Source organism: Pipra filicauda, unplaced genomic scaffold, assembly GCF_003945595.2.
Source record: "Pipra filicauda isolate LSUMZ 115617 unplaced genomic scaffold, ASM394559v2 scaffold7_size6619720_pilon, whole genome shotgun sequence".
Classification (NCBI taxonomy): domain Eukaryota; kingdom Metazoa; phylum Chordata; class Aves; order Passeriformes; family Pipridae; genus Pipra; species Pipra filicauda.
Genome location: NW_024104976.1, coordinates 3,154,341 through 3,182,328, shown reverse-complemented (window position 1 = coordinate 3,182,328; position 27,988 = coordinate 3,154,341). Strand labels below are relative to the sequence as shown.

At 38.1% G+C, this 27,988-nt stretch overlaps 1 protein-coding gene across 7 annotated transcripts in view; it reads left to right on the top strand.

Moving 5' to 3' along the window:
* Positions 1 to 27,184, top strand: part of MYO5A (myosin VA) — a 98,334-nt gene extending 71,150 nt beyond the window's left edge. For 2 of the 7 annotated variants that reach the window (XM_027732095.2, XM_027732094.2), the window contains 18 exons: positions 531 to 624; positions 1,333 to 1,481; positions 2,213 to 2,326; positions 4,466 to 4,609; positions 5,382 to 5,435; positions 6,154 to 6,381; positions 7,447 to 7,455; positions 9,021 to 9,121; positions 11,657 to 11,855; positions 15,384 to 15,477; positions 16,556 to 16,702; positions 17,077 to 17,231; positions 18,440 to 18,529; positions 19,250 to 19,400; positions 20,222 to 20,504; positions 21,323 to 21,497; positions 22,848 to 22,928; positions 23,837 to 27,184. In XM_027732095.2, coding sequence (XP_027587896.2) covers positions 531 to 624; positions 1,333 to 1,481; positions 2,213 to 2,326; positions 4,466 to 4,609; positions 5,382 to 5,435; positions 6,154 to 6,381; positions 7,447 to 7,455; positions 9,021 to 9,121; positions 11,657 to 11,855; positions 15,384 to 15,477; positions 16,556 to 16,702; positions 17,077 to 17,231; positions 18,440 to 18,529; positions 19,250 to 19,400; positions 20,222 to 20,504; positions 21,323 to 21,497; positions 22,848 to 22,928; positions 23,837 to 23,989 — 2,421 coding nt within the window. In that variant the 3' untranslated portion in view covers positions 23,990 to 27,184. Of the gene's footprint in view, positions 1 to 530; positions 625 to 1,332; positions 1,482 to 2,212; positions 2,327 to 4,462; positions 4,610 to 5,381; positions 5,436 to 6,153; positions 6,382 to 7,446; positions 7,456 to 9,020; positions 9,122 to 11,656; positions 11,856 to 15,383; positions 15,478 to 16,555; positions 16,703 to 17,076; positions 17,232 to 18,439; positions 18,530 to 19,249; positions 19,401 to 20,221; positions 20,505 to 21,322; positions 21,498 to 22,847; positions 22,929 to 23,836 lie in introns of all 7 variants that reach the window. The other 5 variants (XM_039390028.1, XM_027732093.2, XM_027732098.2 and 2 more) reach the window with 3 other exon arrangements.
* Positions 27,185 to 27,988: the final 804 nt, after the last annotated feature.

Here is a 27,988-nt window from a genome sequence, read left to right as displayed (position 1 = left end):
GTGATGCTGCTGTGATATATTTCAAGATCAGATAAGCATAAGGAAAAATATTAATTGATTAAGCAAAGTGAATGCATAGTAACCAAAATCAGAGACAAATTAGTAATTGGCAAACCTGGGTACTGGTAAAGTGGCACAGCTTTAGGGCAGAGGCAAGATGGTAGATTGTGATGTTAGCCAATGCAATAGAATATACAGAACTACCAAATGTGTAACTATTTTGTGAGTATTTCTGTTTTAATGAACCAGTTACATCCTTGGGACTTTACTGAAAAATATATGGCACTGTGGAGTGGTTCAAGGCAATTTTGGCATCTGATCAGAAATGCAGTGCAGAACATACAGGGAAATCTGCAGTGTGACATATTTAAGAAATGTAATTTGGGCCATGAAGATATAACTTAGTTCACCAGTTTCATTCTCTGAAGAAAAGTTTAAGTATTTGAACTGTTAAAGATGTCATTGCTATTAGAACTATTGATGAAAGGTGAACTGCATTCTGAGTCAAATATTTTACTCTCTTTCTCTAGCTGGTATCGGAGCTGAAAGAGCAGAACACATTACTGAAAACAGAAAAGGAGGAGCTGAACCGCCGCATCCATGACCAGGCGAGGGAAATAACAGGTTGGCTCTGCTCTCTTCATTCAGACTTTCTGCTTCGGGTTACCGTGTTAAGCAACACTGTACTGCATAGATTGGGCTAATTTGCCTTAGTTTGCTTCCCTTTTTGGTCTAGTGGTTTCATTTTTGTGTTTTAAGAGCTCGCATCAGAATTATTTACCACTTGAATTTCCATGAAATCCTAGGAGTTTGGGGTCTTTTTTTGAGGGGTGATTGCTCCAAAGCAATTCAGTTTTAAAAAAGGAGGCTCTGATATTTAATACAGTTGATCTACTACAACTTTTCTGGATGCTGTGCCTGTAGAAGCATCCAGGAAGGCATAAACTCTAGATGTGAAGACTGTGGTGGAGGGAGCTGTGATGAGAGGGGTCAGTGCATGTGAGGCGTAAAGCACCTCACATGCAGCACAGCATGTGAGGCTAATGCAACACAGCAAACAGTGGGCTAACACCCCTTCTTCCTACCTCCGGAATTACTAGAAGGTATCATCAGAATGACTAACTTGACTGAGTGAGCCCTTCTGTGGTTACCACAGAATAATGCCTTGGCCCTTCGTATTTTTGGCTAAATGTTTGCCTACAGAAGCACAAACACCATCTTCAAACATCAGGCTGTTCCGCTGGTGCAGACTTGCCTGTACCTCCAGCATGGATGCACTGCATGGTGGGTAGAGCTGGAATTCTCACTTTGGATTCCTGTTCTCTGTGACAGAGTCGATGGAGAGGAAGCTTGTGGAGGAGACAAAACAGCTGGAGCTGGATCTGAATGACGAGCGGTTACGGTACCAGAACCTGCTGAATGAGTTCAGCCGTTTGGAGGAGCGGTATGATGATCTCAAGGATGAAATGAACTTGATGGTGGTGAGTGGCTCAACATCTGAGAAACCATAAGCTGTTCACAACCGTGTTTAGGCAGAGTCTAGTGGGATAGGTTAGTAACTGAATCTGCTGTCAGCTGTGTGGTGGTTACCTGTACCTGAAAAGAGAGTTTGTCCTTTTAAATGCTGATTACTTAGATTAGTTCAGCCAAAACAAATACATTTACAATTTGTTGTTGACTTTAAAAAAAAAAATAATTAATTGTCACATCTCTGACAACACTAAATTTCTGCTGTGACTTTGCTAGTGGTATTGCTCATGCTGCTGCCCTTATTTTGATTTGAAGTTTGTTCACATGTCCTGGAGTTGTTTGTACCACCTTCATCCAGTGTTAAATTTTAAGTAGTTCTAGGAATTTATGTGTCAGGAAGAAAAAATATTCCTCAATAGAATGTCTAGGAAGTTAGAGAATTGCTGCCTGTGCTTCCTGTAAATGGAGCTTTTCTTTCCCAGGAAGTGCTGCACTGTTGCCTGATTCTGCTTTCTGCAGCAGTTCTTGATGGTGTAGTATCTGACCTATCTCCATAGATTTGATTGTGAACTGCATCTCAGAGGTTTTAGGTAGCATGAGAGACCAGAATCAAAAATCTTTTCTTATAAATTTTAATAGCTCTGAAATAACACCAAACATTACAAGCTAAATTACAGGTTGTGAAGAGACAGTTACAGGGAAAACCATACAGTGGTATTGATTTGTTTCATTTGCACTTCAGAGCATCCCCAAACCTGGACACAAAAGAACGGATTCAACTCACAGTAGCAATGAATCTGAATATACTTTCAGCTCTGAGATCACAGAAGCAGAAGACTTACCAGTGAGGATGGAGGTAATGTTAAAAATCCCCACAACTTCTTATTGTTCCATGGTTGAACTCATTCCTCTCTCTTTTTTTTCATAAGTGTTTCTGAAAACCATATCCTTATATTGAGATATCTAATGCTTTAATCCAACTTTTTCCATTTCTTTTGAGAAAACACTCATTCCCTAGTTAGTTGTGATCCTGTGTAAAAAGGCTTTGTCAAAGTATGCTTTGAATTCCTCTTTGCGTTACAGTACACATAGATTAGATACTTGGCCATCCAGTTGATTTGCATGTGAAACATTTGCTTGTCAGTGTTGGTAAGCACAATCACTTCTTCAGCACAAAGTGGGAATTTAGAAAACCAGTGAGACTTTCCTGAGGAGTCTGCATACTGTATATTCAAGGATTAAAACTGGCAAGCCGTATTTTTATTAGCTACATGGAATGAGTTTCCTGTTAGGGATGAGAAACTCACGTTGGATCAGTTTTCCTCTAGTTCATAGAGATTAATAAAACTCCCAGAATGTACTATTCTTTTGCATATGCAGTGATACAAATCCCAGGATACTGAAAAATGTGCAGAAAGATTACTCTCTTGATTCAGCTAATGAATAACATTCATGAATAATTTGTGATGCAACTCCAAGCCATTGCTTAGTCTTTCCAAGATAACTCCCCCTTTTGGCCCTTCCCAGAGCAGCGGGACTGCTAACACAGAGCCCTCAGGTTGGTGGTCTGGCTGTCCTTGGCACTTTGCAGACTCAAAGCTTTTTCTGTGCATTCTGGAGATCTTCTTAAATGTGAGCAAGAGCACAGCACGCTCTGTTTGCCCTCTGCCTGGGATAGGGATCTCCAAGAGCTGCTTTTGACAGCCTCTGTCATTGCCGCTTTTGAAAGCCTCCGCAGAGAATTATTTTCTACTCTGGATGCAAATCCCTGACGCATTGATGTTGGCACAGATCCTGTGCGGAGTCTTTCATAACGTGCCTTCCCACTTATATTTTTCACTTTGTGTAATTGTTCCAGAATGATGCTCCCTACCTTCATGGATAGCCAGGAAAAGGACAGTGTGACTACACGTGGTTGCATTTCACGTATGAGCCAAACGTCATCTTTGCCTTTGGCTAATAGACTTACTGAATTGCTGTTCTAGAGCCAGTTTGGGGTTTTAGAATATGAATGAAAAGGATGAACGCAAGAGTGAATGAATGCAGAACTGTATTTGTTTAACCCCTTAACATTTCAAACTCCAGTTTGACTCTAGACCAAAAATATAGATTAATTATTCAAAACCACATTAAAAAACAGAGTCCACCTCAATGCAAACCAGTAAAGCCAGAAAACTCAAAGTGTGTTTTCTTTTTCTGAGCTGTTGGTGTGGTTTATGACTCTTCCCCTCAACAGTAAAAGGAGATGAAGTGGAAATGGCTGTGCTTGCTTGTCTGCTTCAGTCATTAATATTAATTTCCTAGTTCCTTTTTTAGGCTTTAAAATTTTATGGTACAGTTCATAGTAAATACTTTGATCTTCTCAGTACATAAAGTACAAAAAGGCTGATGGACAATTTCTAATGCACCTTCAGAGTGCAAATGCTGGTCCTTGCCCAGAAAAATGGGAAGAAGCTAGTGGATTAGGTTCAGAACAGGCTGTATAATTACCATAATAAAAGGAAAAGGGCATAAAGTATATTTTCTGGTACTTATTTTTTGTGTCACATCCCACTAAATTAACCTGTAAATCACCAGAGAGATTTCTCTGTAGCTGAAGAAGTTACTACAGAAATAATTTGAAACTAAAAACAAACAAACAAAAAAGTTGTTTCCAGGTGAGTCTAACCACAGACTTTCTTTTTCTTCTTTCCCCCCTCCAAACAAGTAAGACTATAAGGTATGCTTAGTTATAGACCTCCTGTCTGCTAGGTAGTCTCTAGTGCTTTCTTTTGTTAGGCTTTAGGCTTAGAAACATTTTCTATTACTAGAACCTTTTTTTAAAATAGCGTTTGATAGCAGATAAAATATTTTAGATAGTCAAGTCTCAGAATAAAGCAATATTTCTGTGTTCCTCTCTTTCCCTAGTCTGTTTCCCATCTTTACTCACTGTTATGCTTCCTTGTCATGTGGAAGGGGAAAACTTCTTGACTTCCTTCTGTTCTTTCTAAAGCAGGAACCAAGTGAGAAAAAGGCACCGCTGGATATGTCTCTGTTCCTCAAACTGCAGAAACGGGTTACAGAACTGGAGCAAGAAAAGCAATCCCTGCAGGATGAACTGGACAGAAAGGAAGAACAGGCTCTTCGTGCTAAAGCTAAGGTGGACTCCTTCTTGCTGATCAAATGCTGACACCAGTGTCCCTTCATGTGAAACAGTAGCTGTGTGAATGCTGGCTGGCTTTTTTACTAAATCTTCATCGTCCGCCAGTACCTGCTTTATTTAATGACAAGTTTTATACTGGTGCTTAGTTCTAGGGACTGGTTATTTAGTTTTCCAAGGTCCTTGAGATCCTCTGATTGAAGTCAACAGCAGCAAAAAGTGCTTGGGACTTCACTTAAAAAAAAAAAAAAAAGGCTGTTTTTGTTAAGGAAAAGCAGTATGGAAATCTACTTAAATGTTGGGGAGAATGAGTAATTGTGCATTTTAGGCAGAAGTGTTTCAACCAGGATGCAGAGCCAAAGCAGTGGTCTTAGACATGTTTAGCAAATTATAATTTAAATTCTCCTCTGATTTAGTCTCCATGAGTTCTTATAAAATTATGAAACCAGTTTTGCCAATTGGTTCTCACTACTTTTGTACCAGTGAATTTCCTTAGCATGCTGGGATTCATCCTGCCCTCTTTCATTACCAGTGACAGTAGTGTGATTTGTATGTGATTTTATTTATATTAGCCAATTATGTGTCATAAACTCATAATTAAATGAAAAGAGACAAAGGCAATATTCAAACTAAAGCACTTAGCAGTACCAGAATGAGTGTTTTCCAGTTTTATAGGAAAATCATTTCAGCTCCCTTTCCTTTTCCTGCCTCCACTAAATCAAAGAATAGAAGGGATTGAATTTTTAGTTTTCACACTTGTTTTCTTTCATAGGAAGAAGAAAGGCCTCCGATGAGAGGTGCTGAGCTGGAGTATGAGTCACTCAAGGTAACTCTAAAACAGAGTTTTCTATTATTTTCTAGTGAAACTCTTGCCACCAATTGTATGTGCTGGCATAGGTAATTACTTCAGCCCTTCTGTTTCTGAATATTAGCTGGAGAAACTAGAACAAATATTCCCCAACAGTCATTTCATTGCAGGACTGCTCCTTTTGAGGTGTAGGATGTGTAGCTTGGGCTACAAAACAAAAAGATCCCCTAAACTAGGGGGAGTTCTCTGTTGAAGCACTTAGTACAAATTGCAAGTTAATTTGAGCAAAAATACAGCAATAAATGTAGCCCTCTTTTTCAAAAATATTATTTAAATTAATGCATATCTTAGACCACTAAAACTGCAAATATTTTCTAATATCCCTGAGTAATCCAGAATCTTCTTAACTTGATGACTACTATTTGTTGTGAACTTTATTTCTTTTTCTTAAGGGGAGAATAAGAGGGAAAAGGGATTGGTAATTTTTTTCCCATCAAATCTGTTTGATTCATGTGTATGTGTTCTGGTTTTGCACTTCAGGCAGGAGGTTAGCCCAGTTAGTGAAATCCTCCCAGGCACTATTGACCGTAGTCAAGAGGCAGGGATACAGGAGGGATTGATTGATTTGTTGCAGTTAGTCATCATTTTTTACCATTTTTATCCATAGTTTTGTACTTGTGAGTTATAGTTATGTTGCAACACTGCTGGGTGACAGAATTGTCCCTATTTCTTGCAGCGTCAAGAACTTGAATCTGAGAATAAAAAGCTGAAGAATGAGTTGAATGAGCTGCAGAAGGCCCTCACAGAGACACGAGCTCCAGAGGTAACTGCCCCTGGTGCCCCTGCATACAGAGTCCTCCTGGACCAGCTGACCTCAGTCAGTGAAGAGCTCGAAGTACGCAAGGAAGAAGTTCTCATCCTGAGGTCTCAGCTTGTTAGCCAGAAAGAGGCTATTCAACCCAAGGTAAATCCCAGTCACAGTCAGCTTTACTGCGTGGTGAAGTTACATTGCATCACTGACTGTGTTAATTTAATAGCATGCCTGAAAGGGCAGAAGAAAATGGTGTGGGTTTGAAAGCCTTTTTAAGTTAATCTGTTGGTCCACTCAAATTGTGACAGTCTGAATTGGGAGATTGGATTAGTAAACCAATTTGGGGTTTCTCTACCAACATTCATGTAAAGGTGTACAAGCTGTCAGGTACCAAAGTCTGGCCAGGGTCCCCCAAGACTTCTTTAGCAATGCAGAAATAATTCTCATTTGGAGCAGTGTCATTTCTCTACTATCTGTGTGGTTTGACTGGAAAATTTAAAGGAGTTCTTAGGAGCAATTTCTTCTAAATCTGTTTGGGATCAGAGATGCATGCAAATCAATAACATTTCATAAAGATGACCTATGAAGATATGTAAATTCTGTATTATTGCTTGATAGGTGCTCTGTGCTTTTATTGAGAAGAGTAGATTATGCCCACTGAAATGCTATCTTCTAAAAAGCTCCAATTCTGATGAGATAGTTAGGGAAGTAATAGCTTTGAAAATAAGAATCATTCAACCTGAAAATGTATCACGTAACTCAAAGAACTTGTAATTTCCATTGAACTGAGCTATCTAGTGTTTCATAACCACTGCAAGGAATGAACAGATATGTCATCTTTCCTTTGCTACTGCAAAGTTATATCTATATTTGTCCTAAATAAATTGGAAGTCTGTGATGCATGAAGGTGCATATATCTTGTTTTGAATGGCTAATTATAAAGAAAAAACTCATTTTTCTGCAATATTTAGAACATTGTAAAGAAATACTTAGAATATGTTATTCAAGGATTTACTATTTTTCTCAGCAACGATGGGATACAAGTGTTGATTTTATAGCAATTATGGGTATGAGGGAAACATGAAGGTGACCTGTGGGATGGCTTACAGCCAGTTTGCAGATAGCTTCTGCTTGTTAGGTTGAACAGCTGCAGAACAGACATATTTTATTTTTAATGATTTGTTTTTCTTCTTTCTTGCCTACCAATTTGATTGCCAGGAGGATAAGGTACACATATTCTTTTACAGTTATAAACCATTTTTTAAATGCTAAAAAATCCCTCAACGATACTCGAGCTGTGGTTTCCCTGCCTTTTAAGTAACCTACATGTATTTCAAGTTCTTGCACTTTACTTTGCTGTTACTGAAAAACTTTTCTCATAATTCTGTGTCCCCCACATCCCTATCTTCAGGGTCCATGCAAGGAAACAATTACTTCAAAACAAGCAGGTTTAATAATTTTGAACTGTTGTTTTATGGGAACCTGAACATGAAAGGATTGATTTAGGAATTGGTCTAGTCAGCTCCATCAATGCTTCTTGCTGAATATGTCTGGGGAGTAACAGCATTGTGATCCAGGAATCAGACCTCTGTTAACTTGCAAGATCCACAAATTTCACAACAAGAAAAAAGTCTATGGTACAAAGAAGTACCTTTCTTTGGAGTGTTTGTTATCCTTGACATGCAACAGACATTATGGACTCACACTGTGATCTGCAGATATTGGAGAGGAATTGCTGCATGTTTGACTAGAAAATGTAGTTGAATACATAGTATTTAGGAGTATGACAAACTGAACTGCTCTAAATGAAAGATGTTCAGACTGTTAAAGCTTGATAGATTGGCTGATGAGATATAGCAGTTTTACTGTGTGGTAAATTAATAGTAGAAGAACCCAAAGATCTTGTAATCATGTTGGGAATAACTGTTTGAGGAGCTTACATATTTTATTAGTTTTGATATTAGATAGCAGAAATCATACTAGAAATGGAGATCTAGGCTCCGAAATTTATGTCCACAAAGTTGTTATTTTAAATACTTTGCAAACTGTGCTCAGGAAAATAACATCTGCTTGTTTTGAAAGTCAAAAAGGAAGGTCAGAATTCCATCTCTTATGTTCATTAGAGTCCTGTAGTTCCACTGTAAGTATTCCACAGCGATGACTCAGATCAGACTGGCCGAGGTGACTGTAAACACCTATTAAGTATTTCAGGTTTTACTGAAGAAAAGCAGAAGTGCCATTGTAAATATTAAAACTGAAACAAAATGGTACTACAATGCTCTCTAGCTTAGGAAATCTCAAACCCTCGTAAATTATTTCCAGCTTTGACAGAGTACTTAAAATATATGAAGTGAGAAATAGACCTTATTTATGAGATTTGAAAGACTCCATGCAAGGCTGTGTTTAAGAAATATTAATAGAATTAAGCTGGCAAAATCGTTCTTCAGTTTCAGTATTAGCAGCTGTTTCTGGTAATTTGACATAAAATGAAAATTCATCATTTCTTCAAATTTATTTTGTTCCTTTTACATGCTGAACAAATGAAAAAGGATTAATGCATGTACCCACTTATTAGACAGTCTGATATTTGACTCTGTTGCATGCATTTATTTTGAAAGATACACCAAATAGACATAGAAATTATGGACCAACCTCCTGCTCAGGTACCCACACTGATTTTAATGTGGCTACTCAAGGATTAGTGTTCCACGATGATAAAGTGAAGAAAACATAGATTCAAAGAGCAGTTTTGTTGTTTAAACTTACTGTGGAAATCATCATTCTTTTTCCAGAATACAATGACAGATGCTACACTCCTCTTGGAGGATGTACAAAAGATGAAAGACAAAGGAGAAATCGCACAGGCATATATTGGACTGAAGGAAACAAACAGGTACAAGTTCTCTTTCTTTAATCTGTGATCAGTTGGGATCTGCTGTGACACTGCGTGTATCGTGTTCAGTAAGTTCCATCCATGTATGTCTAGATACTCAGAGAACACTCACAGGTGGGGTTATAATTTGATTTGATTAGTAAAATTGTTGTATGCAATATTTGAAAGGATTTGGAAATAATGGGGAAGTGCAAAATCAAGCTTTCTGGATTTCCGTCTTCTTAGCCTTTAATTGCTGCATTGCCCAAACCTGGGTGCCGTTCCCCAGGGTGGTTTGTTACCCTCTGTACCGCAGTGGTCACAAGAGTCTGTCACAATACGTTTATTGTAACAGCACGAAATACTGTAACCAGTTGGGCTGTCACTGAGAACTGAATTTCATTATTAAGAAGAAAAACACATAAACAGAAAAAGTAATTTGCTAAGTTGTTTTAGAGAATTTTTTGTTTCTCTTTTGTAGTAACTTAGTGTGTAATATCTTTAAATGTCACCTCATCACCATCACATATATCTCTTGTATTTTTTTAAACACGTTTCTTGAAAGGCAATCTCCCCAGGACTATCATATGCTGAATGAGGACGGAGAACTTTGGCTGGCTTATGAAGGGTTAAAACAAGCCAACAGGTTACCAGACTTCTCAGAATGTTTTTTTTTCTTTATTTGCATCTTCTTGTCTAGCTAACTGTGCCCCTTGCTATGGGTTTGCTTTAGCTACAGTACTTCTATTGCTTTAATGGTTAGAAAAAAATGCAACACAAACTATACAAATTAAAAGAGTTTCCTCAAACCTAGTCCCTAAACCTTTTTACTTGTCAGGTTTTAGCATTTAAAAATTAAAGATGGTGGAACAACCAATACATAATTCATAAGAATACTTGCACAAAAATAGACTGTAAAATACCAGAAGCTCCACAACTGAAAATATTTGTAGCCATGTATTATTTGTCTGCCTTTACACCAGATTTCCAAATTGATGTTCCTTACAGATTTTCAGCCTAAAGAAGTACCATCATTTTAGTAATTATAAAACTATTGTTTAAGCAGCTTCAGTGTACTGTTAACTTTCAAGCAGAAATGAATCTTAGTCTCCTTGTTGTGACTCAAGTTCAGTAAATTAAACATTCTTCTCCCATGTCTCCCTGTGCCACATCCAAAACGTAAGTCACGAAATAACCAAGAAACAGAAGTAATCTTTAGTGCCTCGAGGTGCTGCCCAGGCCTCAGTGCAGTCACTGAGATCCGCACACTGGAATGGGTGAGAGTCACCTCCTCAGGAAATGCAGCTCTGGCTCCCTGTGCACATCTGTGCCCCATGTCCATACCCTTGTCCCAGACTTCCAAAATGGTTCCTTGTCCTGCATTGACAACTAATTCAATAGTTCAGCACTGCCGATGTTCTTCATTGTATGCGTTTGGTAGCAGTAACTACAGAAGGTGATATTTTGCAAGGAGTGCTACTAACTAGTCTTTCCTTTTCTTGTGCTAACAAATTCTACACCTAACATTGTTGTGTAAGCCTGTGAAGACCTAACTTGCAGTAAGTGTTCTGCAGAGCAGGATGGGAATTTGTTTGCTCTGCACCTCTTGCTTCTTGTCCTAGCACTGTAGGGACAAGAAGCTTTATATTAAATGGCAGAGCCGTGCAGGTAAATGACTGTTTGCCCTTACGTGCCTGATCAGTCTGGTTACTAATGAATGTTCTTGCCTTATGCATATTTAAACCCTGAAAGATTGTCTAATTGAACACTGGTAGTCACTAGTATTGTCATTTCCTGTGTGTGTATGTACGAAATGATGATTCAGAGCACTTGGACAGTGCCTTGGAAGCAGGAGTAGATCCACCCAGCACTGCTCAGGAGGAGGCTGGTACACATTATCCCTGTTTCACATGAGAATATTTTAAGATGTGATGTGCCCAAGGGGAAAGAGCAGGTCAGTGGTGAGGATACACAGAGCTCCCAGATTCCAGTCCTGAGTTTGGTTCTGTTGCTGACCTTTTGTGCACTAAGGACAACCCTTTGCAAAATGTTGGCTTTAATGTAAAAATAAAGATCGTTTATGTGCATTTGCAATTAAATGGTTTCTGACTGAAAAAGTTAACTCTAAAAATGTTGTCCTTTGTTAATAATGCAGGGTGCTAGCTTAAGCAAACACAGTGTCATCTTCATCTTAGATTATTTGATTTGTTTAGAGGTAAAACCTCTTTAGAGCCCCTTTAAAAGCAGTGACAATCTGTGAAGAGTTAGCTTTACATTTATTGCCACAGTGGCACCATGCCCAGTGTGTGTTCAATCAAGGGAAATGCAAAGCAGTGCCACAATTAGCTTCTCTCCCTCTCCACTTTTTGATCATGCAAACTTAATTTAATTAGAAGGCATACTGAAGGGTTTAAAGAGTACTCTGCCTTTTTCATTTTCCTTTGCAAGCCATGGCTAATTGTTCCTGAGCAGCAGCTAAAGCTTTACACTCCCTCTGAGAATTGGGGATGCAACTTTCTGAGTGTGTTCACACAAACTGTTGCTCAACCTCCTTAGGCTGCTGGAGTCTCAGCTTCAGTCGCAGAAGAAGAGCCACGAGAATGAACTGGAATCGCTGCGAGGTGAGATCCAAAGTCTGAAGGAGGAAAACAATCGCCAGCAGCAGCTCCTGGCCCAGAACCTACAGCTGCCTCCAGAGGCCCGGATTGAAGCCAGTCTGCAGCATGAGATCACCCGGCTGACTAATGAGAACTTGGTAAGACAAATGCTGCTGCAGGAGCAGGCCAGGGGACTTACTGACTTGCCACACCTGTAGGTTCTTATCACTTTTCAGATGGCAACTTCCTGTAAAAAAATTGCACGAGGGTTAGTGGGTTTTTTGTGTGTAAGCTAATGGGAGAGAGAGACTTGTGATTGCTCAGGACATAATAATGTTTCAGGGAATTTGTTTGAAGTTTGGAGCATGGAGAAAGCTTGTGGATCCCAGCTTTCAACCAATGAGTTTAATCATGGCTAAATGGTTGGTGTCCAGCAAAGTCATAAAAGCTATTAGTGCCAAGGAGTAACGTTTGGTCTGAAATATGTTAGTTTTTTATTTTGTTGGAAAATGCTGATGTAATTCTTTGACTAAGATCACTTTACTTCCCATTTCTCTCTTCCCTGCCTGAAGCAACACAGATAATCCACTGTGTTATGAGCTCCAGCTGTTCAGTATATTTTGAAAAAAGAAATAACTAGAGAAAAAGAAACTTGGTTAAAGTCACTTAGCTAATATTGGTATTCCTTGTTTACTGTCCAACATTTTTGTACGAAGGAAGAAAGGATTGGGTGAAACTCCTTGCCTTTCCCCATGTTCATCGTGCTTGGGCTACTTAATTTCTGGGGAAATTTTCCAAAGAGGCCTGTGTTAGAATATGATTGGCTTGATATTGGTAAAGGGAAACATGCTATTCACATGCTGTGAGTGTCATTGCTTCCTCTAAACAAGCCAAGGCAAAGTGTTTCCTGCTTACGTACATTACAGAAGTTATCATTGTCAGCCTCTTGTCTTAATGCCAAAGATTTTGAGGAAAGCATCAGATCATTCAGCTAATTGATACTGGAAAACTGATTGAAAGTAAATTATAAGTTTGCCTCAGCAGCAGCAGTCTCCCACTGGCAAAGGTAAATGGTGAATGTTTTTGTCTCCGACAGCTCAATCCTGCTGCTGAGTCATGTTACACTTTTTAGCCTTTTTTTCCCCAGAGACCTACTCATCACACTCTGTGTTCCCAAGACAAGACACAGTCATGTAATTATATCCCACAGGAGTTCTCTTTGTTTTCAAATACATCAAATGTAATTTTACTTGTTAAATATAGACTCAATTCCTTAGTGTTTCACTTCTGATGTTTGGGCATTGCAAGTCCACTCCAAGTTGGGTGTATGTTTCTGTTCCACTCCTAGCCCTGGAGTGGAAATAATTTACGGGCTTTCCAGATGTCATAGTAGAATTGTGGTGTTCACTGCAATCCCATCTTGATTAGCATAAGAAAATGTCCTGTCCTGATTCTCACAAAGGTTATATTCCAGGCTTTCACAGTGCTAGTACAGCCCATTTTTAAAAGATCTGACTGTTCTGCAACTCATCTGTATCAGCTTCTCTCTGGGAGATGCTGACATGGACACCACAACTAAGGCCCTAGACTACCTAAAAATAAGAGATTACTTGATCTTTTTTTATTCTGATTTAATCTATACAGTGCTTACTGAAGCTTCAGTGTCTCAAAGGGAGGGGGTAAAACAATCCTGTACCTGTTTTTACAGTTTTATGAGGAGTTGTATGCAGATGATCCCAAGAAGTATCAGTTGTACCGGATTTCACTTTACAAGCGGATGATTGTATGTAGATCACGTGAATCCTCTTTCTCTGTTGTCTCGGTCGCTGTTTCTGAAGCACTAATTGAAAAGCAGGCTGCCTCCTTTTCTCCCTTTCAGAGGAAATCCCCCTGCAGAGAGCTTCACGATGCCAATTACTTCCCTCACTGCTTTTTTTGTTAGTCTTAGTGTCCTTTGTGTAATCTGCGTCTCTTTTTGATGCACAGTTTTGTTACTAATACAAATCTTGCACTGTGAGCAAAGCCCTTTCTTTTTGAATACTGCTTGATACTGCCCTGAAAAAGAGATGCATGATGCAAAAGATGCTCAATTTTCAAAACTACTCTTTGGTTCAAAACTACTCTTTGGTTTAAAACTTTGATGCATTTAAATTCAGTTCAGCAAAGGACTGATCATACAGGTCCTTACCAAGGTGAATAATGCCAGCAATATAGTCATAGCCTGAGTTTGTTCTTATTTTAGTGTTTTTCAAAAATGCAAAATATGGACATTGATGACATTGGAAATAATATTTCCATAATAATTAAAGATAGCACCATATGTAAGCTTGAAAGAATATAATGTATGAGTTTACAGATCTTAATGAAATGTGAGATCTGTTCAATTTGTTTAGAGGAACCATAGAAAGCACTTTATTCTTCTCACATACTGGTGGTTCTGAAATCATATCCCTTCACTGATACATTTGAAACAGTCTGTTGAACTTACATGTATTTTTTTTATTAATTTCAAGAAAAATTGTTGTATCGACAATAAGTATATTGTGTTAGCAGGATTTCTGTTGTAGAATTGAATACTGCTTTGGATATGAAGCATGGTTCATGTCAACAGGCCTAATATCTTACTATTCAAGTATATTATATTAGGTTGTAAACTCTTTAGTACATGATTAAGAACAGTTTGTGCCTAATTCTAAGTTGTTGCCCATGCTGCCCTAATTTTTTTCAGTACTTTAGGGGAGATGTAGTTTCCCAGATGATGTTTTTGATGCAAGGAGTTCACGATCCCTTACATTCTTACCAGTGCCATGAAGAATCATCATGCTTATGAGATTTTTCTTTTAAGCTGCTTTCCAAAACTTAACCTGAAATGGCTTTCAGGTTTTTTGAGCTTGAGGTTTTGCTTCCTTTAGAAAGACTCTCCGTTTTTTAATTACATGATTATTTTATGAATGTTTACATGATTATTTTATGAATGTACTATGATAAATATGTCAGGATTATTCAAACATAGATTTCTGAGGAGTGCTCCCTTGAATGAAAAATACAGGTTTATTGCAAGAGTAGGACTTTTAGGTGCTAGATGTTGTTTAGGTACAGAATAAAAAGTTGTAAGACACCAGTTTCAGTGTCAGAAAATGTGATCACAGCAGGAGAAGTGGCAAAGCATCACAAGAAATGGTGCATGTTTGGGTGTTTGGTTTTGGTAAGTTTGAGTGCGAGTTATGGTCTTTCTGCAGATCTCTCTCTTATTGTCTCATAACATGGATAGGCCTGAATAAGGAGTCAGTCCTTAAGGCATGAATAAATGATGCAGAAATGATGCAGGATAGCTGTTAAATAATAAAGAAAATTATTTCCATGGGGTATTTGGAAGAGCAGGGAGGAAGCATTAGGAAGATATGTTTGCAGCAAAATGTCTTCTACTGTAAGAACTGACCTAGTTCTGAGTATCTGCAGAATCTGCCTGCCTAAGAGCTTTGCCTTTATCTTACTGCACATAACAATAATATTTGCAGTATTTGGCTTGTGTTATAGGCACTGTACCAGCTTGCAACCCTTGGCCAGAGGATGACACTTCTGTCAGCTTTCCTCACTGCCTCGTAATTCTAACAGCACTGATTTTGTCTCTGTCACATGATGGGATTTTGCTCATATTGTAATCTTTCTCTCATTTTAATTTACAGGATTTAATGGAGCAGCTGGAAAAGCAGGACAAAACTGTTCGCAAGTTAAAGAAACAGTTGAAAGTATTTGCTAAGAAGATCGGGGAACTTGAAGGTACTTTTATATTTTGAGAGAAAGATTTTGGTTTACTTTTTGTGATCTGATTGTCATCATATGCATCTGTTTTAGCAGTTATGAGGGCTTGAGGTCTTCAGTAGGATTAGCTCCTGCTGATTGCAGAAACAGGAAGTACATTCAGAGCTCTATGTTCCTTTATGAACTTTTAAAAGATCTGTCTTACTATGGAGCAATAAGAAAAGGAGATTGATATTTCTCTGAAGGCAAACAAATATTTAAACATAAAGGAATGTCAAAGACAGTATCTGGTTTTGTCAAGACAAAAGTAATACTGAATATGAACTAGGCAGAAAAAAATTACCCAGTTTTCCTTTGAATGTGAGGTTTAGTTACTGAAACTAAGTTTGTTTTTTAAAAAGCCTTTCAGTATTGTTTGTTTAGTGCTGTGGACAAGACCATAGTAATATTGATACATAATACAGAGTGGGAAAATGTTTCTAAAAACACAGTGTTATGTGAGTTTTTTTGCCTAATTAACTTAGAAAGATGTAGTAGATCTGGCTGGGATGGAGTTAGCTTTCCTCATAACAGCCTGTATGATGCTGTGTTTTGGATTTGAGGCTACAAAAGTGTTGGGAACACACTAGTGTTTTGACAGCTACTGAACAGAGCTGGCACAGTGTCAAGGTTTTCTCTTTTTTCCTGCTCTGCCCCCTCAGAAAGCTGGGGGTGGAAGGGCATATGGGCACACAGCTGACCCAGACTGGCCAAAGGAATATTCCATATTCTGTACCTCCTAATATCAGGAAGCAGAAGAGGGGGTTTTTGCATACAAGGTAGCTGTTGTTTGAGATTGGCTGGGCATCAGTCCCCTTGGGATGAGGAGTTGTCATGAGTAATTGCCTTTGCTTTGCTTCCCACCCCCCCCCCCTTTCCTTCACTTGTTAAGCCACCTTCATTTCAACCCACAGGTTTTCTCACTCTTGCTGTTAATATTCTCTCCCCTGTCCTGCTGGAGCCAGGATGTTCCTTAGAAATGTCACAGTAATGTCTCGTGTATGCATTGGCTTCACTGGAAAATATAATACAATTTCTTTTCATTCTCTCTCTGAAGTGGGTCAGATGGAGAACATATCACCTGGACAAATCATTGATGAGCCTATTCGTCCAGTTAACATTCCACGGAAAGAAAAGGACTTCCAAGGGATGTTGGAATATAAGAGGGAGGATGAACAAAAACTTGTCAAGAATCTTATTTTAGGTAAGCATCTTTCTCATTTGTGGCCTTCTCTGCTCCCATGCACTCTGAAAAATGAATGATAAGAACACAGAATTTGCATTAGGAAATTGATAGCTTATTTTGGTTTTGTCAGTGTTCAGTTTATCTGAAATACCTAAATGTCTATTGTAATCTACTTTTCCTTCCTGATGAGCATAGTACATATTAAAGTGTCTGCATATTTTTAGCAGGCAGTTATGTTTTCTTATTCTGTTCTCACATTTTACCAAGAAAGTGGCTCTTCCTAGTTTTGCTGTGTTTTCACAGGCCATATATGTATGTGTATGTGCTATTAACTGGGGAGGTTGCAATTACCTCATAACTTAACAAAACAATGTGTGTTTGTTTTTCCCAAGAGCTGAAGCCACGTGGGGTAGCTGTCAACCTGATTCCAGGACTACCAGCATATATTTTGTTCATGTGTGTTCGCCATGCAGATTACCTTAATGATGACCAAAAAGTGCGGTCATTGTTGACTTCCACTATCAATGGCATCAAAAAAGTGTTGAAGGTTAGTTAGTCTGCTTGGTTTAGAAAAACATTAATTTAAAATTTGCTTTTGGTTTTATGTAAGAGGAATGAGGAAAAGGCTTTCAGTTAATTGCCTCTGGATTTCTGATCAATGAACTCCCACCGAAGTCACAAAAGAGTTGTCTTAAAAGGGAACAAATTACATTGCTGGGATTTTATCCATATAGTACCAGAGGTGCTTTGAATTAGTGGGAAAACAATTACCTTCCTTTTGTTTTGAATAGTCTCCATCCTCTGAAGCTATGCTTCTGATGTTTTGGATGTAGTCAAAGTTTGCAGAATGAGTCTTTGTTAATTTTCTCCAGAGCGCTTGATTAAATAGTTTCATTTGCAGTTTTGGTTAACAGATTCCCTCATTTGCTTTACCTACAGATTACAATGATGATAATATGTTACTGCCTAAAGTCTTTGCAATGAGTTGGCTAGGAGAGTTTAGGCCAGGTGTATCCTGAAGGCATTATTAAGATATAAATATGCTTTGTGCTTATATAGTTTTCTGGTTTTTAAATGAGACAGATGTGTTCAAAAGCCAAGCCTTTAATCAAACCACGTGTTTTGAAAAAATATTTCATAAACAATCCTGCAGGAGCTTAGGTATTCATAGGAATTTCTGAACATATTTAAGTGAATGGAGTGTATGCTATGGAGGTCTAGAACTACTCAGCATATTACTCAGCATATACTAGATTCTGTGTTCCTTGGTGAGAAGAGTTTGTTGTTTTGTTTTCCATATCAGGCTGCCAAAATGGTTATGATGTAAGTGACATTCATCAAAACTGAATTGTTCCCTGTTCCTCCTGCTGCCTCTGCATCATTCCCATCCTCCCTGTTGGGGTCTTAACAGGAGTCATTGTGCCACAGAATGGGTGTTTTGGGAATAGTCATATTGCCATGTGATTTCTTCACAGAACATTTAGGATGGGTCTGTAAAACCAGAAATATCATATCTGTGGAGGAAATCATATCCTGAAAGTTCTTGAAAAATACCACAGAAAACAGGGAGGGTGTTTAATGGTATTTTGCCAAAAACCTTGTTTTTCTAATACACAACTGAAATACAGTTTTGCAAAACAACAGAATGAGTAGCTACAAGAAAATGTATTTTAAATGTTTAACTGTTTATCTAGCATTTCTTTATTTTATTCCTCCTACCAATCTTTGTTGAACTGTGTTTGTTTTTATCTTCAGAAAAGAGGAGATGACTTTGAAACAGTGTCCTTCTGGCTATCGAACACCTGCCGATTTTTGCACTGTTTGAAGCAGTATAGTGGAGAAGAGGTAAGAACTGCTCCTACTCTGGTGTGTCTTGCTCTCCAGTACTTCTGTCAGCACTGCTCTTTAACAAATCCCTGTAATATCTCAAAATCTAGTCAAAGTCTTAAAATAGCTACACCTTTTTGGAACGACGACATCAGTGGAAAGCACAGGAAGATAAGATTTGAACCAGCTTCCCTTTCTTGCAGGCTGGGGGCCCAGAGGCTAAATGACATTGTGCTCACAAAAGTGCCAACTCAGATTAAGTAGAGGAATCTGGCTGCTACCATTATGTTGTTTAGTAATGATTCACTGCACTCCCTGCGAAAAAGGCTGTATTAAGCCCTTTAACCATGGTATGGCAGACCAGTCTACATTTGGAGGCTGTGGAATGCCTAATTCCTTTTTCAAACTTAACTGGGCTTTTGGCCATAACTGGCCAGGTGAGAATGCCCATGCTGGAGTGAGACAGAAGGGTCTTACCCACCAGAAAGCTGGCAAGAGTTTGTTCCTGTGTCAGATACCTGAAGTTTCAAGTTAAGGAAGCAGATGCTGTGGACATCATAGTTCAAAAGCAAATCCTAACATTAGTCTCAATCAGAATTTCCAAATTAAAATTTGGGGCTGTAACTATTACTTTAAAGGTATTACTTGTAGTTACATGAAAAAAAATGAAAATACAGGGTTTGTGTAATATTTTTGTACTCCATTGAATCATTGATTTCTGTTATTTTATGAATTCAGGGGTTTATGAAGCATAATACACCTCGTCAAAATGAGCACTGCCTCACTAATTTTGATTTGGCTGAATACAGACAAGTACTGAGTGACTTGGCCATTCAGATTTACCAACAACTTGTCCGAGTGTTGGAAAATATTCTGCAACCGATGATTGGTAAGGCAAAGCTGAATTCCTTAAACTTCACAACGTAGCACTAAAATGAAAATTATGATGGTGGTAATGTACTATATCTTGTATTTCTTCCTAACCAGTAGAATTTCTTTAATAGTTCTTGCGGTACTGTGTTCATAAATGACAAAGACAGGTTGGATTAGAGGAAAAACTAAAACTGTGATTGGTTCTTCTGGCAGTGACAGAATAAATCAATATACCTTATTCATACTTGTCATAAATCATACATTTGCAGGAAAAAGCTGTCAGGACAATCTGATATTTATTGCTCTGTCTGTTGGAAAATATACGATGGAAAAATTAGACAATTTACTTGAGAACTCATAATTGAAAATAATATGGAAAAAATATTTAGTTGTTATTATGGGCAGCAATGAGGAATGAAATAACTAGCAGTGGTGAAGCTCAGATTCAGAGATCTTTTCTCATTAAAAGTACTTTCCATTTTCTGTTCAGACACTACTCTTACAGAAATTTTCATTATAGTTTCCAATCACAACATTTAGAAGAATGGAGCAGCTCTTGGTTTTGCTGACTCTGCTGCTCATATGATCCTGGGAGGAAGAAAGTATTTTGCTGAGCTAGAGTTAGATATTTCTTTCAAACACACATGCTGGATTCTTTGTAAAAACCCTGTAAATTTAGATTTTGCAGAACATAGTGGGACACGCAATTTCTGGAAATCATGGTAAACTGTGGCTAGCAGAAAGCCTAGCCTGCTCTTTGTGTTTTGCTCTCTTCCACAATACACTTGAGTATCAGTAGGTTTAAGTCATTATAATAATGTTGCCACTCAAATGCAGTTTCAGGGATGCTGGAGCATGAGACCATCCAAGGTGTCTCAGGGGTGAAACCAACAGGACTGCGGAAGAGAACGTCCAGCATTGCTGATGAAGGAACCTACACTTTGGACTCCATCATTCGGCAGCTGAACTCCTTCCATTCAGTGATGTGCCAGCATGGAATGGATCCAGAGCTGATCAAACAGGTTGTCAAGCAGATGTTCTACATCATTGGGGCCGTAACACTTAATAACCTTCTCCTGCGCAAGGACATGTGCTCGTGGAGCAAAGGAATGCAGATAAGGTGGGAGAGCTCGTTATACTTTTCTTGTGTGCACTGCTGGAAATTGTAGTGAACTCTTGACATTGTTGAACATCATTTTGATGGAACCGCAGATACATCTGGAATATTTATTTTCCCACACACAAACAGTTTCAGATGCTGCTAAACTGATTTTGTGAGGTTCGTTTACAAAGAGCTTGGTTGCCTTAGGCCACATCTTACCTGACTTCCAAGTACATGTGGTAGAAGGAAACCAAAAGTATTTCATCCTCAAGTGGGAATCAAAACTGTAGGTGAAAGGTTGGTAATTGCTCTCTCAGTTTTTAGAGAAGAATAGCAAACATACCTGCTGCATTTTTTTGTATAGTGGTGGTGCAATGAATACCTGTTCATCCACCCTAGTGTGCTGCATTCTAAGATAAAGCCATCTTAATCATTTTGGCATCAGTTGTCCAATGGACTCTACTGGCATATGTCAGGAAATTTGTCCAGGGCATTTCAGTCCCTCAGGTGACTTCACAAAGCCTCACTGTACTTTAACACGAACAAAATCTCATTTGCCTTTGTTCTTGTCACATTCCTACAATTAATAGGAACAGAAACAAATGAGAAAAGCTAGTTACTGAAAGTCTGACCATAGTTCCTAACTGTTATGAAAATCAAAATTTCCTACCTTAATCAGATAAAAACAGTACAAAGGCAAAATTAAAGGAAATTAGAAGTGTGAAGGAAAAGCATGTAAGGACAGAGAAGAAACACTGGGAAAGAGAAATTGCATATGCTCTCCATTTAGCAATAATCAAGGGTTAATGTCTTGATACTCTTACCTCTTTGTACAGATACAATGTGAGTCAACTGGAAGAATGGCTACGTGATAAAAATTTGATGAATAGTGGGGCTAAAGAAACACTGGAACCCCTCATCCAGGCTGCACAGTTGTTGCAAGTAAAAAAGAAAACGGATGAAGATGCAGAAGCCATTTGTTCAATGTGCAATGCACTGACTACTGCCCAGGTAAGGAAACTCTCCTTGTCTGTCCTGCTGTCACTCTTGAGCAGCTCTGCTCTGTTGGTGTTGCTGTTGCCTGCCAACACTGCTGTCACACATGAATTGGAGGTTTCTTACTTCATTTTGCATTAGTACAACTGAAACAGATTACATTGGAGGGATTAAAAAGGGACCAGACCCTTTTACCATCTTATGTTCAAGATAAGTTTAGAACAAATGAGAGGAGTCTCAATAGAATGTTCAGGGTGTAGTACTATACATAATCTCTGTTTGTGAAAATCCTCTGAGAAAACTCTTATTCAAAGACATCTCTGTAGTCCAGACAGCTCTGCCTGGGATACTAGGAAATGATCTTTCTGCCATCAGAGTTAGTGTCCAGTCAAGTTAATGGACAATTCAAACAGAGCTGTTATCTCCAAGTCTGCAAACAAAAGTGTTAAGTTACTGTACCCATTAGCCTCAGAAGGCTGAACCCAGTGTATCTCTGTAAACAGACCTCTGTTCATGAAAGCATAGATTTTGTACAAATAACTTGCACTTTTTTTTTTAAACCATGCTACATTTGCATACAGCTTGTACAGGAATAAAGGGATCCAAGCATCTTTGATGCTTACTGAACAATTCTCACCAAGAAAAGGAAGAAATTTCTCTATTTTTTCATAATGGTGTCAGCGTGAGCAGTTGCATTGATACAGCTGTTTTGATTTAGTAATTCACATTACTGGAAAATCTCCTAATTTTCTACTGAATAAGAAGTTAGAATTCCATGTGCTTGAAGTGTTTTAACTTTTTAACAAAGTGTTCAGAGTGTTTTGTTTTTTAAAAAAGAGAATGGTAAAAAAGCAAAGAGAATTTTTAATAGGTTTTACACATTAAGCCCATATTATTATTTAAAGTCTTTGTGATGCAGTTCTGGCCTTTGGTGGTTTTAGCCCTATTTTTAGAGAAATAGCTCACTCTTGAAGAACAGTGAAGTTGTAAGACTACAGAAGGTCATAATTACAGTGTCAAAATTAGGGTGAGAATTACATAATGTTTCTGGGGAGGGGGGTGGGCTAGAAACACAATCAGTTAATTCTCATGTGATTTTTCCATCCTTTGATATTTTCCTCACATTTGTAGAAATTTAGAGTTTTTACCTCAGAAGAACACATGTTCTGAAGGAGGCAGTTGTATAACATAGCATTGAGCAGGTGATGGAATTCTGTATGAATCAATAAAGCAAAAAATAACAGATACTTGTAAATAATTTTATTTTTTAAATAGCTGATTTTAAAATTATTTTATTCATAACCATGGATGCATCTGTTGAGTGAGCAGTAAAATGAACCTAATAGTGATTGTTCTTCTTCACAGATTGTAAAAGTTCTGAATTTGTATACTCCAGTTAATGAGTTTGAAGAGAGAGTCTTGGTATCATTTATACGTACAATACAGGTATGTCTCTATCTTTTCATCAAAAATCATTTGACTATGTCTGTGAAAACCTCTGATGAGCCAAAATAGCTTGCATCCTGAAATACATTCAGGATTATGAATTAAACTATGCTTTTTAGCTGTTGCTTTTTAACTATGTTGAAAAGGTGATGTCAGCCTTAAAATTTTAAGCAGTCACAGGTTACTGCCTCCAGACTTGCATGAAAATGTTAGTTTCTCTGTCATATGTATGAGGGTTTTGGAAGGTGAGAGGTTTTTGTGCTTATACACCTTTGTGTATTTAAATACACATGTATGCCAGCTTTTCAAGTGATAACATTTATACATGCAAATTTACTTTAGTCAGACCTGTATCTTCAAGAGAAGTTCCAACTGCTTTGAAAACTGAGGCCTGTGCTCATACCAGAGATCTTAATGTACCCCTTCTGGTTTTATATATATTGATGAAAATTAAAAGTTTTGAAAACTCCAAAGAAAAGCAGACAGTAGAGCAAAATAAAGGAAAGAAATATGATCTTTCTGGTCTGTTAAAAGTTGAATTACGTTTCAGCAGGATAAGGGAAATTGGGAAGGTGGAACTGAGATAAAACTTTAATTCCTGAATTAAAGTTACTTGCTGAATAGATCACTTACTGAATAGACACTGTTACCAGATGCTGGGCTAAATCTTCCTTTTGCAGGGAATCTGAACACTTTCAGATTGCATTGTAAGGGGAAGATATTCAGAACTGAAGCCAATGAACGTAACTACAGTTCAGTGTCACAATTCTTGCAAATATGTTGGCTCAAGTTACTGTGGAGCGTGTGTTTGTACACACACGTGTGTCTGAGCACAGATGAAACACTCCCTCTTTGAAAGATGATTATTATCAATGAGTGATAATGTAATCACTTTCTTATCTTTGCAGGTGCGTCTGCGAGACAGGAAGGACTCTCCTCAGTTGCTCATGGATGCTAAACACATCTTTCCTGTTACTTTTCCGTTTAATCCATCCTCTCTGGCATTAGAAACCATTCAGATCCCAGCCAGCTTGGGCCTGGGCTTCATATCACGTGTCTGATCCCAAGGATGTACCGTCAGTGTTAAGTGGAGAACCGGTTGCCTGATACCTTTACTTGTTAAAACATAGTGAGCCACTAAAAACACATTTTCCGAACAAACAGCCTGTATAAGCCCAGATCTGTAGTTAAGGTAGCTGGAAAACTGCACAACAGCATCACAGACTGAAGGCTAAGAGAAGGATGTGCATTTGTGCTCGGTCATTGCATTTATGAGGACTTCACTGATTCATACATTTCCAGAGTATGGAAATCGGGCTTGGACAAAAATTGTGTCTTCAGCTGTCTAGAGACATTTTTAGATCTTTAGTAACATATTTAAATAGTGTAAATTAAACTCCATATGTAATCTTCTCATAGGCGGGAACCAACAGGGACAGTCACAGTCCTGAACATGGAAGACTTGAAAGTAAGGCATTTTGTAGTAGAATACACAGTCACTTGGGAGCCTGTTACATTTAATTTGTAAAAACTGGAATGGAAAAACACAAACTGGCAATATATAAAATTATTTCTTAAACCACTTCCTCATTTATGTCAGTTTGACATAAATTGTAGTGATAAGTCTTACAGCTCACTATATGCTATAACTTAGGTGTTCATTTGTTAGTACTGTGGTTTACCAAACATACTAAATCGCTGCTGCATATTCTTTTGTTCTTTCAAATGTACGACAGCATCATACTAAGCACTAAAAATAAGATACTTCATTTTTTACAGTCTGTAGCAGTCTGTTATTTTAAGTGGATTTTTGCACATGGTATCGAATAACACCTGTAGAGGAAAATGGTAACTAAGCACAAGTAGCACACTGGAAATTATATGTTTCATTATTTTTAAACTAGTTATTTTTGAAAGTAGGTAGCTAAAAATACAGAATCTTGAAGCAAATGATCAGAAGTCAGTAATGATTTTAGTATTTATTTAGATTATATAGTCTGTCAAATGTTGTCCTTTGTTCGTAGACCCCAGAGTTGACTGAGTGTATTTTGAGTATAATCTCTTTTCGTTTGTTGCCACTTAAATAAAAAGTCTTCTTTCACGCTGGAATTTGAGAGGAAAAACTTTAATGGGAAATTTCTGCAGTAGCCCAAGGCTCTCATTCTTTGAAAGGTTGACTAACAAGAACGTTAAGTAGTTTTTGACTATGATGCTGTCATTTGACTATGATTCATGCTGATTTAATGGTTGGAAATCCAGGGTTCATAATGAGAGACTGAGTTATTTTGGATATTGCACATCTTACTGGAAAGATTTTTCTGTCTCACACATCTTGGATCTGCTATACAGAATTCACATTTCACAATGTGCAGCAGAAGCCTTGCTTAAGGATCCAGTTCTGTGGTGTATGGCTCAAATATACATGTAAAAAAAAAAAGCCACACACATTGCTTAATTGCATTGTGCAATATTTCTAATGTATTATAATAATTATCATCTTAGCATTGACATTAATTTCTTCTAGAATATTGATAAATAATCTAGAGGTACACTGTTAGACTGTTTGGTACTAATCTGTTTGCCTGCAAATTCACAGAAAAAAAGATTTGCTGTTAAGCAGACTGAAACATTTCGGTTTTGTTTTACTTGAGAGGCAGACATGCTGTTTGTATGGTTGCTAAAATCAGAAGTAAAGACAACCTAAAGTTTGTCAGTATCATTTTAAGATGCTCATGTAATCTTATTTTCAAATATGTACAGCCCATATTACATTTGATGGATCATGCCAGTACTTCCAAGAAGCTATGACTGCATTGCAAAAATGTTTTGAATGATCTTTGCTAAATGATTGAGATTGTTTTCCTCTGCATGGTATACCAAACACTCTTTTTAAAAATATTACTTGATTTCTGAAACTACGGCTACTGTTACGTGGCTCCACATAAGGTGTAAGGTAGTTTTCAGACTGTTAGGGGTACTGTACTTGGGAGAATGTAATAGGAAAGCCTTCTCACCCAGTAACAGGGTTAGGAAAGAAAATACAAGAGAACATGCTGACCTACAAATTTTTTTTCTCCTATTGAAAAACAAACAATTGGCATAACAGTATGTTCATACTGTAGATCAGGAAATGTATCCACTACTTAAGCGTTTTAAGTGTTTAAAATGTATGCCTAAATGTATTTTTGTTTATTTTTTAAGTTTGTTTACCTGTAAAAAGCCTTATTGTATTGTTTCCTTAAAAAAAGTAGTGGTTAGTAATTTATAGGTATTATCCTTAAACTCAGTGGTTTGACTGGTATTACTTTTATATCACATTAAAAGTATATGCTGCTTGACATGTTTTAAAGGAAAATATTTTTGAGTTGGAATAGATGTGTAGTTGGTAATTCATCTAACATTTTACATGGCAGTATTTTACATGCACTTTTCAAAAGTAAAATTTTAGTGTCAGTGTATAATATATCTTTCACCTTAGGACTAAAATCTCTTTAACCATGGAATAGAATGCAGAATTATTTTAACAACTTTTTTTTTCCTTTGAATCATTGTTATGCTCTTTTAATGTGGACATATCTTTTATATTTTAATTTATTATCTATTGAGATGATAGATTTTATCAGATGCTGGAAAAATACTTGTCAGTGACCCCTTAGAATTATATACAGTTATTCTAGAGATTTTGCACAATAATTACCTCATTCAGTTTGGTGTATTTTTATTCCAGTGATAATTTTATTCCGATGTTTAGGATACAGTCTTCTCTCCAAATTTTGAAAAATTACTTCTCACACTTCAATCTGAGATGGATCATGAAAGTGCTTAAGTCTGTTAAATGTGATTAATCTGTTCTATCACAGAAAAAAAATAAGATCAACTTCTTTGTTGAAGGTGGATTGCTATCCGGTAACATTTGTTCCCAACTTGGAAACACCAGCATTTGCAATTTGAAAGTCTATGCGTGATTTAAACTGAACACATTTCAAATACCATACTAAAACTATGAGTAAACACTTGGATTTTTTAAGATGCTGATACTTCATGTGATAAATAAAAGCCTTTAAACATAGGTTTTCACTCGATGCCACTACAGTACATAGATGAAAAACAAAACATTGTCAGAATGACCTGAGCTCTGATCTGTGGTAGTGTCTGATGTTGTACTTAGTAAATGTATGCATCATAAAAACTGTAGCCTAATAGCTATCACTGGAAAATGTCCAAATAAAAGTACAACTGTACTATTTGCTTTGGAATTTTTTTGGTTGGTTGGTTGGTAGTTCCTGAGCTGTGTGCTGATATAGTCCTCAGACAGTCACATGGTTCCCTCTACCTCCATGGCAGGCTCGGTGTTGACTGCCAGGGGAGTTGGTTAAAATCTGAGGATGTGTAAATACACACCCAGATAGCAGCAGCGTGCCATAAACTGCTGTGCGTATTGCAAAATACTTTGTTCGACGTAGCTCATTTCTGTTATGATATTTTGTCACCTAATATTACCTGCTACTGAAATAAGATTTGTCCTTCACTTAGACATTACATTCTGTGCCATGAAAGCTCCTTTGGTGCCAGGCAAGGAGGGCTGGTGGGCCACCTGCCAAAACTTGGCTCTGTGGTTATTCAAATCTTCTTCCTCATAAAGGCAATTTCGATGTAATACCGGTTAGTGCCTTCAGCTTACTAAATGCATTCAGATTTGTTTATTTTATTCCAAGATTGCTAAAGAAACGCCTTGTAGGAAGATGATAAATGTTTCTGTTGGTTTTCTCTGCTGGGTCCGGACCGCTCCCCTCGGGACCCTTCTGGCCGTCGGAAGGGACATTATTCCCGCTCCCTAAAGGTGTATTCCGGGTGCCAGCTGTGCCAGTGCGGTACCTGGGAGTGCCGCTCAGCTCCACTGTAGGTGCAGAGCAGTGAGAACCGGGCGGTGGCCGCGGGACGAGCCCCGCGGGGTGAGCGGGCACTGAGGGCACTGCGGCGGGCGGGGCCGGCCGGGAGCGGGGCCGGGCCGCTCCCCACGCCCCGGGGCGGGGGCCGGGGCCGGACCGCGGCCACCTGCG